The sequence below is a fragment of the Fundulus heteroclitus genome, chromosome 10 (assembly GCF_011125445.2).
Source record: "Fundulus heteroclitus isolate FHET01 chromosome 10, MU-UCD_Fhet_4.1, whole genome shotgun sequence".
Taxonomy (NCBI): Eukaryota; Metazoa; Chordata; class Actinopteri; order Cyprinodontiformes; family Fundulidae; genus Fundulus; species Fundulus heteroclitus.
Genome location: NC_046370.1, coordinates 22,784,318 through 22,802,748, shown reverse-complemented (window position 1 = coordinate 22,802,748; position 18,431 = coordinate 22,784,318). Strand labels below are relative to the sequence as shown.

The window sequence follows — 18,431 nt, the reverse complement described above, 5'->3', positions numbered from 1 at the left end:
CATGTACTGAAATTAGGATGATGACCGTGAGTCTATATTTTGTAACTCTAAAAGACAGTTTAAATCCTTTGATGTCAAACTTCTATGAAATGTCCCCATGGCAGGTATGAAATGATGTGGATGGCACTAAATCACTACCTTTCATACATGAAAACATAAAGGGTAAAACTGCTAATGTGTGAAATGGAAGGCACAAAATAAGGGGCAACTATTCAGCAGGTGTAATATTTACAAAGTTGTTATTCATTGGAATCTTCTGTGAAGAAAGATACAGTAACTTTGCTTTGTTTCAACATACACCCAGAGGTCCTCACTTCACAAAGTCTAACTCTAACAGCCCTCTGGATCCTCCAGGCTTGGTGCAGGTGTTATTCTTGTGGATCAAGAGTGTACTTTTTTTTTCAACCCCCCCCAGAGGATCTTTTAACAAATTTAAAATGACTGCAAATGAGTTGCATTCGTCCTCGGTAGTCGGAATTCTCAAGCTTTTAAATCAATATCCAAAATATTTCATAATTTTACTCTTACATTAAAGTAGCACATCTCCTTAGTACACTTTTAAAATCATCTTTTTCCTCTTATGATGAGTGCTATTGGATGCTAATGTAAAAAGCATCATCAAATTGACTGGCATTAATGTCTTTACAGTTCTGTATGTAACATTAAGCGTTAAGGAACGCAAAACAGTGCAATTAGTTGACATCCTTTTCGTTTAATGTGTGAGATACGTGCTTTCCAGTTAAGTCTTTGATCTAGAAGTGCTAAAAATGGCACTGAAGATTATTACTCATGGAAATCCATCAGTTACTAATTAATACATAATATTTTGGGTTATTCGAATTAAAAAAATAAATAATTATCATCAAACTACGTCTTGAGTTTTAACTATATTCTTACAATAATTTTGAAGTGATTCCTAGATTAAAACTATTTGTATCTTCTGAAAGCAGGATAAATGAATCTTAAGGTTTTATTGCCTTATTATTCACAGAACAGATTCTTTATTTAGTCAGGTGTGCGTTGCTCATCATGATCTTCTAGTTCGGCCTCTTCTGTAGCTGTGATGCACATAGAAGTCTAGAAATAGGGTTTATGGATTGTTAATCTACTGCTGTTTCTGCCTTGTATGAGGTTTTATTGATCTCTAGATAGACTGATAGTATTTTAAGATGTTTTCAGTGTTTCTCTTTCCTTTAGTGGCTGATGGTAAAGAGTTAATGACTCCCTGCTTACCTGTTAAACACGGAGTCGGGGCCGAAACAGCAATTGTTCATTTCCATAAAGCGGTTTTACACAGATATTTTTGTTCAGGTTTATTTTGCGTTATCAGCTCCTTTTTAATTGTTTTTTGTTTTCATGCTCTTCTGTGTGCTTTCCCATTAATCCCAGCTTCTTTCTTCCTCTGTCTTAATTCTCCCCTTTCATCCATCTGTTGTTTTTGTATCTCCTGTATCGTCCTTACACCTTCTCCCTTCCCCCTGTGACTAATGCGGTAACAATGTAAGGGCGCGCTTCGTCACTCCCTCCGTCCAGATCACACAGTGTCCCCGCCGAAGCTGCTTTTTCCTCCTCAGTCCTGCTCATATGCAGAACCTGAAGCAGGACAGAAATACATCTTGTCTCTGCGGAGTCACCGAAATAAAATCCAGCGCTAACAGATCTCTCAGCGCTTGCTTCCTCTGCAGATTAACTCAAGCTGAATTTATCTGGCAGACATTAGTGAGCATTTCCTCCATGTTAACAATGAAGTTACATCGCTCAGCATTTCCTCCCGTGCCTCAGAAAGTAATCTTGCTCATCTCAGCTCAGAAAGTTTGAACTAATATTTTAGCTGCAGACCTTCTCAATGAGGTCTGCTGCTTGGCGGGGGGATGCTGTGGATTGGATTGAAGAGTAAAGCCACAACTTCTCCTTTTAGAAAGTTCTAAAGAAAATAATTTTTTGTATTTTTTATATTTACCTTTTAGTCCCGATTTACCTAATGATTCATGGGTATGTCTCATGAAACCTGATGGATGATATATTCAGGTGAAATGGATACTTTTTTTGTTGCTGCTTTAAAGAAAACTTAAACAACCAGAAAGTAAACAGATTTTTTATATACGTGGGATTAATGCAGTTATACATTGTCTGCTTGTAGCAGCTTTCCAGGCTTGTTCCAACAGATCGTGGAGATCATATGTTTGGTCTTCACCCACTGTAAAAACACATTCAAAACTTCTAGTTCAGAATATAACCCTGATAATTTGACTGGTACATTTCTAATTAGAAGACTTTAAAGAGCTCATGTAGTTTGACGTCGGTGTTTAAGGCATGTAAAAAAAGCTACAGTAAAGAATAATGTAATTTTATTCAGTGTTTTGCTCCAAAGCATGCTGCTCATGATGTACATTTATTTTTAGTTGCCTGATGTGATGCCAAACTTCAAATTCAACCAAATGAAATTCTTTCTCCTGTTAATTGATAGTCCAGTGTTACACCTTTCTACTAAAATCATATTTCTGCAGGAATTTAGCGAGGTTACGTCCGACTGACTTTAGGTGTTTTTTGTTGGGATACATCCTTACAGGGCTATTTAAATTTCAGCAGATATTCTTCTGGAAATCATTCAGCAGCTGCCAGTGATGATCTTTGGAGCATTCACAATCTTCCTTCCACTCGCTTTGTCTCTTTCAGTCCATTTCAATACAACTGAGCTCTCCACTCTCGACAGGAAGGAAACCTTTGGCTCTGCTCTACCATCCTTCTCCTCCCCTTTAGTTTCTGCACGATGACGACGGCTCAGCTGCTTGCTACTTTCTCCATTTAAAGGATAGAGCAGCTCCTCTTCTGAACAACCAAGCCACAAGCCAGAGTTCATGTAAGACACCAGCTGCAGGGATAATATGACCGGAAAGCAACTAGTTTCCACGTGCGTAGCGTTGACAATGATCAAACTCAGTTTAAGTGATTTGTGGTTTAATGTGTGCAGCTGGACTCCACATTCTCCACGTTCTTCGAGTAATTGATACATAGAGAAGACCCAAATATGGTTAATTTAAAATAAACACTTTCTAGCCTGAGAATTTTTTTTTTTTTTTTTACATGTAAATGAAAACTTTTCCATTTAATTTGTGTCCGATTTTAATGCAACTCCTTTTCCAAAGGATGATCTGCATTGAGTTAGAAGTATTGTTACTCCTCTCGACTTTAATCAAAGCTCAACATTGTCCTTTGATTTCAACAGACATTACTATCCCTCACAGTGCCCAACAAAATGCCATCAAAACCAAGAAGGTAAACACAACCTAAATTAGTTCACAGGAAATACAGAAATTCACAGGAAATACAGAAGAATTACATAAATAAGCACACAATAAAGTAAAACTAATACCTCATTAACTCCAGAGGATGAAAGATGAGTTTTATAGCTTCTTCTCAACAACAAAAAAACACCCCTTTCTTCTTTTAATCGGTCTCCTGCAGACATATAGGATACAACGTATTATGTGGCTCTCTGAGCGTATCAATAAGTCTTACCCATGTTCAATTGCAGGTTGTTACATATCTATTTTTGAACGTTTTATCTCAAATACAAATGTATTTATTACCCTTTTACCTGAATATTAAAAATAATGAAGTAAACACCTGACAGTTGCCTTCTACAGCAGCTACAAGTATTATTGTAATAATAAAGTCTATTTGCAAAATAAAATTATTTGGAATGCAAACAGAATATGAAGCCGCTGGATAATCTTTTATTCAGTCGGTAATTGTCCTGACGAATGATTTCTGTTAAAACCTTGGATTTTTGTCATGAGTTGTACTGGTGATGAAGCTACTTTACTTCCTGTTTCTCATTTTATACTTTTAGTTAATTTTACTTCCATCAGTTCAGTTTTTTTTTTTTTGAAGAGTCTGTGCCTTGCGAGTGGGGGCACTAGGGTGGAAAGGTATGAATGAGATTGTGTATGTGTTTTTTCTTTTTTTCAGTTTACTTGTCAGGTTGGTATCTGAACTGCTCCCTCTCCCAAGAACATCTCAAGTCTCCGCTAAGTGTGGAGCCCATCAGTTCAACTGCAGGACTGTAGCAATATCCTCATGGATGTATATAGAATGTAGCTCCCCATTATGCATGACAGTGAGAGATTTTCCTAAACATTTATAGCAAACAACAAACTTCTGCATTAAGAAAGGGTTTCTCTGTTGTCCCGGTGGCAGGATATTGACAGAGGAGATCATAGAGAATTTTATGCAGTACTGGACACCCTGGCTTCATGTTGAGCGTCCATCTTCATGAGGCCAATATGTTGTTAGCACAGCTAAATGCATCTGGCCCAACTTGTTGTTGCTTTGACAAAAAATGCCTGCTTCATGCTCTCACCATGCAGAAGCAACAGTCAAGTCACTAAATACTGCGCCTTAACACTGACGGATGTATTCAAATAACTATTTATATATTTCATATATTTTACAACTATTTAACTATTTAAATTTTTTTGAATTACAGTAAATGCATCATACTAAAACAAACATCCTCATCAAACTAAGAAGTAACTCAGCAGTCAGTAGTTGATGCTGGTCCTGAATGTTGATGCTTTGTATGACTATCCAGGTTCTGTTCATGGCCCGCACCTGTCTGCACTTTGGACAGTCAAATCCTTTAGGTCAAGTTTCATTCAGCACGCCACTGTGATCACAGTTAACTAGCACATACCAACAATCTGACAGATTTTTTTTTTTAGCAAAATACACAGAAATGTTGCAGACCTCGGTGGAGTCCTCTGACGATAAAGTGTTTTTTATTGCCTGCCTCCGATTTTATCCTGAGCTACGGGAATCATATCACATTTCTTGACAACCTGTTAGATTTTCATCAGTTTGGTCGCGATAATTCCTCCTGCACCCAGAGGCACGGCACCGTTTGCAAGATCAATCTGTGCTGGAGGACGTTTTGAATGAATCGGCTGTCTGTTCTACACCACCCGGCTGCCATTGATCAGAGACGCGGTTTCAGTGTTTACGAGCTCGGAGGAGTTATTTGATAAAAGAAAGGAGCTGAAGCTGTCTGCTGCCTTCCTGCCACAGATCCTCATACTGTCAGAGAGAAGCGGGAAAATAACTGCAGACAGGAGAGTTAATTAGACACTGAGACGCTGTATGAATGTGAACAGTTTCGGATGAAGGTTTCTCTGCTGCTCCTGCATTGACAGAGTCACTGCAACAGCAACAGGATATTGAGTTTCATACAGGACAGAGTAGCATTTTATGACTGAATGCAACAAATCTACATGTTGCATCTGCAAACAGGGTTTTTAACTTTTTCAGAGACTTGAAACTGAAGTTATTTCTTGAGTCCTGACTTTCCGACATTAACTGTCCTATTTCAAAGAGCCTTTACGTTTTTAGTTTTCTCTGATCCATCAGAAGGATTTCCAGTAAACTTTAAATATTTCATAGTTTTAAAAAGATCGTTTGACCCTAACATGTCTCTTGCAGAAAATAATTTCGATTCTAAAAAATGTTTGGATCTAGTAAAGTTTTCTAGGTTTTTCCTTATAGTGACCTGTTTTTCTTTTCTTCCTTTTTTGATTATTTCATTTTGGAAAGTCCAAAGTTTTACTCCTGAATCTTGATCTTCACGGACTACATCCAGATGTTTTATCACATTTTCCCCACCCAGAGGGAATATTGGATATCGGATGGATGGATGGATGGATGGATGGATGGATGGATAAATGAACAGTTTACTTGTTTTTGCAGATATTTTGGTAAACATCCTTTTTTTTCTTTTGCTCTTCTTACCAGGTCAAAGGAGCTGATAAAGGATGCCATCCTGGACAATGACTTCATGAAGAACCTGGAGCTCTCTCAGATCCAGGAGATCGTGGACTGTATGTACCCAGTGGATTATGGGAAGGACGCCTGCATCATAAAGGAAGGAGACGTGGGCTCACTGGTGTTCGTGATGGAAGGTGAGAACATGAACACGGGCTGGAACCGGTCCTGAGATGGAAACTAGTTTAAGCGAGTCCTCGGGGATGCTTTTATTGACCAGAACTAGAGGTTTTAGAATGTCATCTTCTCTATGGTCCCCTTTTAATGTCTGTCCCCAAATGGAGACAAAATCAAAGTTCTTTTGTGGACAGATCACATTATTGGAGTTTTTACATCTGATCTAGTGAGCTAGCTAGAGCATGGGAACATGTCTCCTTTCTGTCTGACAGGACCTCCTTGTCTCTGCACCTTTTACTGTCTCCAGTTTTTTACTGTCTGTCTGAACCTCCATCTTTGTTCCACCCTTAATTTGTTCCTCCTTTATTCCTTCGTCTGTCCTCACCTTCATCTCCCTGTACCTCTTGTGTGCCTCCATCTGTCTGCACCTTCATCTGTACGTCCTTCTCTCTGTATTTACAACTGTCTGCCGTCTGTATGCACCTTCTTCTGTCTGGACCACCTTCTGTTTTCATCCTAAATTTGTCTGCTCATCATTCTGTCTCTGCATCCATGTCACGGGAGGAGAACCGACGTTTTCAAAATCCAAAACCTCCGAAGGTTCTTGTCTTCATGGAAGTCTGCCAAGTAGTCATTCTTCAGCTGCATCCTTCCAGTCTCAGTGTGTCAAATCTCAGTTTAAACCCTACGGATCGGATCATTATTTAATACATTATAATGAAGACAGCTTCATTTGAACTTTGAAACAAGCAAAATAATGATGAGCACTATGTTTGGCATGAAAGCCTGTGACCGAAGGAAGTCTCCACACAGAACAAAGCGGTTTCTCTTGTGTCTTAAAATGCCTATGCTGTGGGGAGATTAAAGATTTTATGTGGCTGACTGCAAAACAAGTTCAGAGATAGTTCATTTAGTACTCCTTCAGAGGTTTGCAAAGTGGGAAATATTCTACAAAAATAATAAATCTCTGTGACCCGTAAAATGCATAGTAACCTTTCCTTTAATGAGCAGCTGGTTGAAGCTGAAATATTCAGAAAGTTTATCTGAAAGGTCGGTTTAATCTTGAGGACTGAGCATTTCCAGATGCCTTCTTTTAGCAATGGCTCCTGGAGTCTATGCTACTGGTTCCTCTGATATGCTGGCATTGGAAATAAAGTTTTTTTTTTTAATGGAGCTGCTGCTGGTCTCAGAAGCAAGTTTGAATTGAGGTTTTCCTCCTTCGGCTGGAGGTTTGGTGTAAAGCAGAGTCTCTGTTTCCTTTAACCTGTTTGTGGTGATGAGGAGCGAAGCAAAGCACTCTCTGTTGTCCTGCAGAGTTGCTGCAGATGCAAAATTTGTCAGTATTTCCTGCTGAGGTGATACACAGCCAGTCAGCTTTGCCAAAAAGAGAGAAAGTTTTCCTCTGTAGACAGTCAGAAAACTGAGAACAACATAAAGGTAGTGGGAACATCAGAGCTCTGATTAACTTAGCTCATCATTAACACCATGTTCTGATGACCAGATTTCCTCCATCAGTCCCTCCTCTCTGTGTGTAGAGCTGAACATTTGGTCCGTGGGGTCCTGCCCTTTCTTGCAATTAACATTTAGGAGGTGAAACACTGTGTCCATGACAACAGTCTTTATGAAGCAGGTATATCAGATAATACTTTGAAGCTGAGGTTCTTCAAGAGTCTTTCCTTGCCTGCTTGCTGCCATGCTGGATGCATCATTGGACTCCAAACTCATGAAAAGCTGACATTAAAGAGTGATGAGAAGAGGTTCTAGAATTTTCCAATGTTTCTAATATGCTTCCCTTTTTTTCTGTCCCAATTTTCCCCCCCTGCAGGTGGTTGGACATACCTTTAGGAACATGGTAGATTGAAGGGAGAGTGAAGGGAAAGGGCTTTGGATCCTTGAAATACTAAAGCTGGGCATACACTGAACCGTCTTTTTCTTCTTCTACTGTTCAATCCCATCAGAGCGTCAGGCCATACAGTGTAAGAACAGATATCGTGAGCTGTGAACTTTTAAACCTGGCGGTTTCGTCATACAGTTTGAGCTGCATTTACGATTGAAAATATCGTACAGTGTATGCCTGAGCTTAAGAGTTATTTTTCCCAAGTTTGCATGTTTTTAATGGCACAATATCCATTGAAATCTGTTGTTGAAAATGTCCTCATATAATGGGACCAAACTAGAAACAATGAGGAGAACACAGAGGTGCAGCCATATCTGCAAGTGCCACAAAAACGGAAAGATTGAGCTCACTGAACACCAAGGGACTGCCTGTGCAACCTACACTGGCGTTTTTCACGTCACTTGTTGTCATTTTGGTTACTTTGTGAGAAAACACAAGTCAAGATGAGATAGGATCATTGTACCTCTGTCGATTTCTGTTGTGGCTTTATGTTTCGATGGAATTATCATTTTACTTGATCATTCACATTCATGAATACTCATGCAAAAAAACAGCATGGCGTGTCTCGGAAGAGCTGTCACCGTGGTGGCATTTACAGCATGCTTCTAAACTCTGTCGTCTGTGACTACAAATCTGACAGGAATTGGCAGAGAATGATTTGTGGCTTTAATTGTTTCTTAGCTGAATAATCCAGCTGAATGAAATAAGTGAAAACGATTTACAGACAACTATGGCTGTTTATAATGTACAGCTAAGAACAGAGGAGATTTACAGCAATGCTTTTTTTCTGCTAATGTGACCCCATGTCAACTCACACCTTCATCCCATTCTACTTTTTGTTGTTCAAAGGATACAGAATGGATTGTTTACACCTGCTTTATCCTTACAGCACGTATATCCATGCATCATGGATTTTGTGGTTCATCGTGGACTTTAAAATCAGAATCAATACTCAAAGTGGATACATTCTGCTTTAGCATCTGACCCAACAGTCTCTGTATATTCACAAAATCCTTTGGTATTGCCACACAATGCAGCAGCTAAGCATTCTGGAATATTTCCTACAAATATGCCATAGAAGCAAATAAAAAAACACGGTTATGACAGATGCTAATGAAAGAAACACAGCTTCCCTATTTATAACTTTGTGGTAGCAAAGGAGGCTTTTAAATCTTGGAACAACATGTTCCATGAATAGTAAGAAAGAGTGCCTGCGCAAACTCTCAGTAACCGGGTCATCGCAACAGCAAACAGGCTTAAATCAGAGGCAACCGGACTTTCGCTCAGTTCTTTCTGAAAACCTTTCGACTCCTATCCAGGAGTCTTTATCAATTCTGGTGGCTCGCACTTGAGCAACCGGCTGAACTGAGCTGAACTGCTGGTCTTTGCTCCTACCCTCAGCCGTACCTATGACCAGAGGTTAATGACCTAAAAAACGCTGATTAGCTGCTGTGAGCTCACTCTGCAAAGTTGTTGAATTTGTCTTTATGGACAAGGTGAGGATCTTATAGCCGTATCACTGCTCCTCTGCATCAAAAGGACACATGTGGTCAAAATGCCTTCCTTGACTCTTTTGTATTTGGGAATGTTCCAACTGGAGGAGGCTTTGGGACAGACCGATGTCATAATCACACAGTCTGCTGTGAGTTGCCTCAGAATCACAGTGGAGAAGCGTTTAGCTGTTTAGGGTGAGATGTGAGGATTTCTAGTAAAACGGCTAACTCCATGAGCTAGTCTTGGTTGAGAGGTAGTGGGTGGATGGATATAACATTTAAATTTAAACATCTGAGATACTTTATGATAACAGTTTAAGCCACACATGAGTGATGCCCATCTTGGTCTCCTTTCTCTCTGCTGAAAGGATGAAATAGGACGAGGACTGAGAGGAGTCTTGAGATCAAACCCGGATCCTCATCAGCTTTGCTCTGTTACTACGCTCAACTCCTTTGTTATATTTATAGCCGAATTTGAGGTCAGTGTGTTACATAATAATCTTGTTTGGTAACATGATCCTCCCACTCAAAACACACCATGATGCCGGCGTGTTACTGTACGGACCTGCAGGAAGAAGGCGTTATACCCGAAAGATTTGTCTCTTTTTACATCTGGAAGAATGATTGTTGCATTGCGGGCCATTTCAGCAGCACAAGGATGATCTCCTTAAGAGGGAAAAAATACTGTTTGAATAAATTCGAAATGAAGGAAGTTCACGTTGAAACGCCCTCCCTCAGTCATAGTCGGATATGTTCTATTATGAAGATGCCGTGAGGATAAATTTAGCTCCACCTCCTCATTAGAGTCCACCTGACCTTTTCAGAGCAGCTGCAGACCTGCTTCTGTCACGTTGTGTCTTCGGGTCCTTTCAAACCTTTGTGCGGTTGTGACGCTGGACTCACTGAGACCCGACAACAATCCTCCAGATGGCCGGTCCTGTGTCGGTGGGCGGCAGTGCGCAGTGTGAAACAACTGATGACATTTATGTCCAAAAAAAGCCTGCCGGGTGGATAACGCACGCGCTGAGTCTAAGAGCACGTCCTCGCAATGTGAGAGGCGTCTTTCTGTCGGGTTTTATATTAGAGCCAGATTAGATAATTATCTAATCAATGTTAAAGGGACTGGTTTCAGAGAGGAGTCTGCTGGTGGGCGGCTGAAGTTCAAACAGACATATTGAATGCATTTGAATGGATTATAACTGTACATGTGTGCCTGTGTGTGCGTAGCCTTGCTTGTCTGTCTTGTGTCAGGACTAGCCTTTATTATTTGAGTCTGTGAGGACATTTTTCTTTCAGAGCTTGAGTTTCGGTTTCAGTTCGGTTTTAGGATTTAGTTCAGACTCAACTTCAGGGTTTTTCTTCATTAAGACCTACTGATCTTTAAAATTCCACCACCACCTGATCCTAGTCATGAGTGGTGTTTTTCATTCTAAATGTTAATATATACTGAAATGGCTTTGCCTAAAAAGACTCTGGGTTGGACCCACTCCCTTAAGTTCTCATTGGCTAGTTTCATATAACCCTATATGTTATGAGAAAGATTTAACTATTTTTTTATAACCGATTTCTAACTTAATATATAACATTAATAAAGTCAAAGGGGGGCAAAATAATCTAGATGAAATTCTGACAAAGCAGGGTTGCATTCCCCTCTTTAGGTACTTAAACAGAGAAACCACAGGAATGAATGCTGTGTTTCCTAAATTAAAGCAGTCCATTGCGATTTTGATGGAGAAATTATATTTTATTTATGCTTAATTTCAAGATTTTCCATGGACCTCTGCTGACTCATTCATCTACAGGGCTGGGTGTATTCTGTGGTCCATAAAATGCCTAGATATGGCCTAGAGTCTGTGTGTAGTAAAAGTAATATTTAAAAAGAAATTCCACTCAGGCAGCGACTAAACAGTAGATGAAGGAACACACTTCATATATTGTCAATAATGTATTTGACTTAAAATGACTTATCTGTACTTATGAACAAATTAATTAAAACGCAAAGTTTGACATAATTACATTTATTAGAAATTCTACATGACCTGATGCCATGAATGTACCAGAACCACCAAGCAGTGAACTGAAGGATGGATGATATTTCTAGGAGAGTTAGACCTGTATGATGGTGGTAAATTTCACATATGAGTTGAATAACAACATGTTGAGCTCCAAACAGGAGAACTAGTGGTGATGTTGGATTTGATGAAGCACTGATTCTCTTGATTCAAGTTTCCTGCTGTACATGAAGGAATCAGTGTTTCACTATATCACCTAAACCCAACCACATTTAGTGTGTTAACATAAATATTTGTGTGTAAATAAATCTGTTACAGAGTCACCAATCAGTATTTCAAAAGTCGGTCACACAGCCTGAGATTGTAAATAAATAAATAAATAAATGCTCATCCTGAGTGTCCCCCACAGTTTTCCTAGTTTTCAGGTGACGTCACGAGAACAGATATAGAACAGATTGTTGATGTTGAGTTTTTCTTCATTGAACTTAGAGGGGGGAAAAAAAGCTTCATTGCATATTGATAAATGAGAGATGTACCACAGGGCTGTGTTCAAGGACCTCTCCCATTGTTACGTATGTGCTAGATGCAGTGTTTCCGGTCTGAATTTTGTCTTGGGAGGGGGTCGACCGAGTTTGGGGAGAGCAGAGATGGAGCTGAAAGCGAGCACAGAACAAGCGGAGTAGAGTTTGTCAGAGTTAAGTACACGCCAGACACGTGTTGAGAGAGCATGTGTGAGATTTAAACATGCCCACCAGTCTCACTGCGCGCTCAGATTGGTGACTGCTTGCAAATCAGCACCATATCTGCTTGGGTGACAAAAAAAAAAGAAAGCTGAAGGTAGATGAGCGACCACGAAGAAACAGAACAGCTCATGATGTGAACCGCCGCTATATAGAAAGACTAATATATTTAACAAAATGAACTGCGAACATGTACAGTAATTTATTTATTTCATACATGCCGTGATCATCTTGGAGGGGCAGGCGGTCTCGTTGTTGGGGTGGATCGCCCCCGATGGCGTAATGGTAGGGGAATTGTTGACATGAATTTAACGTGACTTTTTTTAATGCAGGTGTTCACTGTGATAGCTCAGACCTAAAACTGCTTTTTCCAACAAACAAACAGCTGATCCAAGAGAAACATAATGGACAAAAAGATTGCATAAACTCTCCTGGAAAAGTCAACACAGTGTTATGCATCGCTCAAGCCTTCTGAAGGTTTTTTATTTTGTCAAAAGTCAGAACAAACATTGCGCCTCAGCTTTCTGACATGGCATCAATCTGACCAGAGAAGGACAAATAAATGCTTTGTGAAGAACGCTTCTGTTACAGTGAAAAGGTTCCAGCTGCAGAATTATACTCCTGGCTCCGTCTGCTTTGTGTTAAAACATGTCGAGTTAATGTAGATTTTGAGCATACGCCTGCTGAATGCTTTCTATCACTTTGGGTCCTCGCAGACATACATAAACATGTGTGTATTCTAGGGGGCGGAGGCGGAAGTTTAGGGAGTGTGAGGGGGCGCAGATGGCGACTAAATATAAAGACTCCTGTCACAGGAAGAGGAAGTGATCCCTAAAAACGGAGCATGAGAAAGATGAGTTGATATTTTTTTATGTTTGTGTGTGTGTGTGTGTGTGTGTGTGTGTGTGTGTGTGTGTGTGTGTGTGTGTATGTGTGTGTGTATGTGTGAGAGCGTGTGCACATTACAAATATGATGCTCATTATTTATGGTTTGGCGGAAGAAACAGATGCAGCAGATTTGTCTCATAAAGTCGCACAATCAGACACAGAGCTTTCTGGTGGATGTGGTTGCCTAGCAACATGTTGGCAGACTATATTTACAATAAGAAATGTACAATTTCAGTATCAGTTATTTAAAAAAAGGAAGAAAAAATATAATTATACTGAGAAAGAGGACGAGCGATGTGAATGGTCAAAAAGAGAAGGAAGAAAGCAAATGAATTCAAAATAATCGGAATAAATGCTATCTGACAGTAACCCTTAAAATAGATGTTTACATTTAATTAAATCGAAACATTATCCCCATAGAAAGATCAAGAAATGCCTGAGCTAGGGTTACAAGGAGTTTACAAAGCCTCAAACAGCTTGCCGGGAAAAAAAAAAGAGTTAGAAGACTTGGAGGAATGTATGACAGCTCAGAAAAGACATTGGAAAAAGAGGAGGGAATAGATGACATCATGATACATCTCAGCTACTATCTTTGAGCTGTGTGAAGTGAGATTCAGTCAGATGATGTTAAGCTTAAATACAATCAGAATTTCATCAAAGCGGATCATAGAGCTTTTCAAAGTTTTGTTCTGTTAGTTGATAAGGAAATATGGCCGTATTTCCCAGTGTTGTAATTGTATTTATTCAATCTACAACTGATGTGAGCACAGAAAACTGGAGAATATGAGTGTATGAGGCATTTACTATAGTGGCTGAATTTAATTTGTCATCTACTAGCAGGTTAATAAAAACTATAGTAAATCAACTAACAAATCCATCAAAATAATATTAGTTTGGAACTATAATCTTATTTAGATTTTACAAGGGAACTTTGAATAGTTAAAGCTGGACAATGGTGCTGAGTAATTTAGTGTGATTGAGTCCATTTCCAGACTGAAACCTGTGGATGAGAACAGACAGAGTATTAAATGTAAAGATTTAACGGTGGTCAGAGTAAAGTAATATTTGTGAATATCATGGAAAATGTCAAAAATAAAATGGTTTAGTTACTGAAATGTTTTTTTTGTAAAACACACTCTACCATATTACCGTAATAACTTTGTAATTCATTCTAAGAAATGTTGACTGCAAATCAGCCTGACGTTCTCTTATCATTGTGCTTTATTTTATTATTCTGAATAAGTATAGTGTTTGCTATCGAGTTATGAGAACAGCAATTAGCAGTGTATTTACAGAAATTCGGCACAAATAGAACAAGCTGCTTTCAAAATGATCTATCGTATATCCTTAAATTGATTTCCCCATTATTGTCCTGAGGGCACTCCGCCTAATCAGATGAATTATGATGATGCATTCCATGTTTATGTCGGGTAATTACCTGACCATTGGTTTTGTAATTGTTATTTCTTGCAGATTGATTTCTAAGTCCATTTTCTTGTTTTCAGTAAGTCCTTCAGGAGAACCCTGATGAAACCATAATGTATTTCAGTTTGCAGCACAGGTTTTGTGCTCTTCATCCGACAGTTTCGACAGAAATGATGAGCAGCAGCAGATGTTAAAAGCACCATCGTTTTTCATCCTCTTTAAATAAAGCCAGTTCCCCAGAAGGTTAAATGATTCTTTGCTTTGTTCGGATCTTCTTTCAGACTGAGAGCTGCTGTTACCTGCAACAAAAGCGGGAATTAATTTTCGCTCCAGCTAACGAGAAGCAGCGTTTGTAATGAATTCATGGCAGCGTTTAGTGGTTCCCTACTCGCTGCTGTCGGCCGTCATTCTGAAAGCTCTCCCGCTGCTGTAATGAGCTCCTGAAGCCTTATCCAGACTGTGTAGAGGACTTTTTTTTTTTTTTTTTTTTGCAGTGATTACAGGAACAAAGACATGAGCGGAGGAGGTCTCACTCTGATCTATGTTTGTTTGTCGTTGTAAGAGCTGTTTAGGCTCCTACACGGATAAGTGATTGCACACGCTCGTGTACTGTTTGGGGCTTTGAAGGCAGCAAACAGATTGTGTTTTCGGGCATCAGGCCAGAATCTAGCAGCTGCTTCTGTGACTCTGATAAACACCTGAATCTCAGTCTTGATTGGTTGGTAAAAATGTGTTTCTCTCACCGGTAAAACATTGTTTTTTTGGCGCAAACCTGTGGCCTGTTTACACTGTTAGCTTTTAGCATTCCTCTAAGACCGCTCCATGACACACTGTATGACGTGGATCTCATAAACTTTGGTACGACCTCAAGTTTGATGCACACATTGTACGATCGCCATATACTTCTAAATCGGTAATTTTAATAAGCAACTTCATCAGCGTCTCTCATCCATCTACACTGCTGTCTGTAGTCAACTGCTCAGCTGTGTGCTCTAATCTTTATTCCCAAATCCTTCCAAAACCAAAACCACAATCGAATACGTCTCATACAAATTAGTCCAGTTTTAAATGAAAGAGTTCTCTTTGGATGATTCTGTGAAATCAAATGTCAATGCCCTTTCATAAACAATATCGGGGTCCAAATGATTTATCAGTCTCGTTATAAGCTGTCACAATAAGAGAACGATAATGATAGCTCTCACTGGTTTGTGGGTGCTCAAACACAAAAGTGGAGTGCAATCCAGCACGCACCCGGCTGATGAAGATGCACCTGTTTGCAGACCTGGTCGATGCTCTGTGTGTTTGTTTGCTCCAATCAGATAAGTTGGTCTGATTGGAGCAAACAAGACAGGCTATCCCTGTCAGGAATTGATTCAGAAATCCAAAGCTTATGCCCTCTTTTCCACTTTTGCGGGACACCACCGTTCGGAACCTGTGCTTCCTCTCATATTTTGACGGCGCTGATTAGTAGACGCAGGTCGTAGCAGCTGTCACACTGTCAGATTGTCATTCTGTATATCTGACACTGTCAGATATTGATCCACGTTATCTTTGGTCGCAAGACACTGCCGTCTTTAGGATGGATAACATTTCTAACACACGATCAGACAATGAAAGACAGCAGCTCTGCTTCTCTGGTTCAATTGACTAATTCTTAAAAGATTAGCTTGACTCCTGCAGCAGGACCTATTTAAGCGTGGAAACACTGAGGACAGAATTTGTATTTTCTTTCTGATCAACTGAAACTCTCTGTTGGGTCAGGATAATTTCTTTAGTCACCTTATTATATTTTGTCATAGGCATATCAGTGTTTGGTATTCTTGTTAGAGGAGAAATCTCACATTAGACGGAACAGACGCTTTTCATAAAGAAGGTGGACAGAAAATGACAGAGCAGCAAAGAGACAAGTGTGGGCGCATGTTTCAGTTCAGGCTGGCACAAGTCAAACTCTTGGTTGGTGTGGGAATTGTGGAGAGATTTGACTGTCCATCCAGCTAGTACAATAAATGATGTGGACTGACAGCAAGGGAAAACCCCAGAATGATTACTAGTAGCTTGCACGGTGGTGTACTGAGCTGTTGCTTCTTTGAAAGAAATTGTCTGCAACCGTCTTTCCGTCTGTAGTTTCATGGTGTTTTCACCTATTGTTCCTGCAGAGTCAAAAGCCAGATTGCGACAGTCTTTTGTTTGAGACTGGAGGAAACACATGAAAATGAGATTAGGCTCCAGTTTTATAGTTTACCTGTAAATTCGGATTCCAGCTCGTTTATTTGTTTGACTCTCTGACGCCAGTCTAACCTCCAAGTGTAAATTAAATTATGTCACTAAGGAGTTGAAGTTTAACTTAGCATTTCTTTTATTTCAAGATATTTTTTTTTCAAAAGTCAAATGGGCAGACCCCAGGAAGTGCCATATTTAACGTCTGATCTGCTGAATTTGCAGTGTTTTCACTTGCTTGACAACAATAAGAGACACTGTTGCAATGCTGCAATCCTCACTGTTCACCTTCAGCAGCGCCTAATTCTTCATCCCTGTTTCTCTTCTTTCTTTGATTCCACTTCCGGGCTGAAATGAGCAGAACTACTTGACGAGGAGGAGTAGCACCCATCTTTCAGTCGGATTTATCAATTAGTCCCAGGCAAATTAATTACTTTAATTCTTTTGTACATTTAACCCATAGTTTTCCTCATCCAAACTGCAAAGCAATAAAACCTCTTCTGTTTGTTGTTTTTGTATTGTCCACCAGGCCCTTACTCAGTTTTTAGATCAGTTCTCAGACTTCTTGTCTGATTTAGTGTGAAACACAGACAAGGTTATTATAGTAGGGAATTTTAAAACTCGTGTTCCTGTACTATCTGACCATTATTTAAATAACCTTTGATTTGATACAGAAGATCACAATATTCTCCTAGAAAGACTTGAACATACCCTATGGATTAAGCAAAAAGCATTACAATGGTTTAAACCTCATGTGTCTGACAGATTCCAGTTTATTCATGTTAATAAATCTTCTTCAAACTCTAGGGTCACTTGTGGAGTACCACAGTGTTCAATCCTGAGGCCAATTCTCTTTACTATATATATGGTTCTGGTTGTATAATTGTCAGACAGCATGGGATTAATTTCCACAGTTATGCTGATGACACTCAGCTATATTTATCCTTAAATCCTGATGAATCCGATCAATTACTTCAACTACAGGCATGTCTTGATGACATCAAAAGCTGGATGACTTTAAATTTCCTGCATTTAAATTCTGACAAGAAAGAAATTGTAATCTTTGGACAAGGGTCCGCAAAAAACCCTTCTTAATCAATAATTTAATCAGTACGGCATTAAATTGGCCTCTGGTAATAAAGTAAAAAACCTTGGTAATATTTTTGACCAAGACATGTCATTTAAATCCCATATTAAACAGGTTTCCAGGGTGTCCTTTTTTCACCTCCGGGAAATGACCAAAATTTGAAATATTCTGTCCAGGAGTGATGCTGAAAAACTAGTCCATGTATTTGTTACTTCAAGGCTGGACTATTGTAATTCTTTACTATCAGGAAGTCCACAAAATGCAGTTCGTAGTCTTTAGCTGATCCAAAATGCTGCAGCAAGAGTTCTGATGAAAATCAACAAGAGGGATCATATTTCTCCAATTTTAGCTTCCCTTCACTGGCTTCCTGTTAAATCAAGGAATATAATTTAAAATTCTCCTTCCCACCTATAAAGCCCTTAATTATCAGATATCTGATTGCCCCGTATGTTCCTAACAGGGCACTTCGCTCTTACACTGCAGGTCTGCTGGTGGTTCCTAGAGTCTTTAAAAGGAGAATGGGAGGCAGATCCTTTAGCTATCAGGCTCCTCTCCTATGGAACCAACTCCCAGTTTTGGTCTGTGAGGCAGACACCCTGTCTACTTTTAAGACTAGGCTTAAAAGTGACATAGGTTATCCTGAGCAATCTCTGTAGTTATGCTGCTATAGGCTTAGGCTGCTGGAGGACATCAAGATCTTTTTCTCTCACTCTGCTGAGTTCTCCTACTGTTCTCCAA

General features: G+C 39.5%; 1 protein-coding gene across 1 annotated transcript in view; it reads left to right on the top strand.

The window, feature by feature from the left end:
- Positions 1-18,431, top strand: part of prkg1b (protein kinase cGMP-dependent 1b) — a 58,302-nt gene that overhangs the window by 6,888 nt on the left and 32,983 nt on the right. The window contains exon 2 of the mRNA XM_012879098.3: positions 5,788-5,954. Coding sequence (XP_012734552.1) covers positions 5,788-5,954 — 167 coding nt within the window. The remainder of the gene's footprint in view (positions 1-5,787; positions 5,955-18,431) is intronic.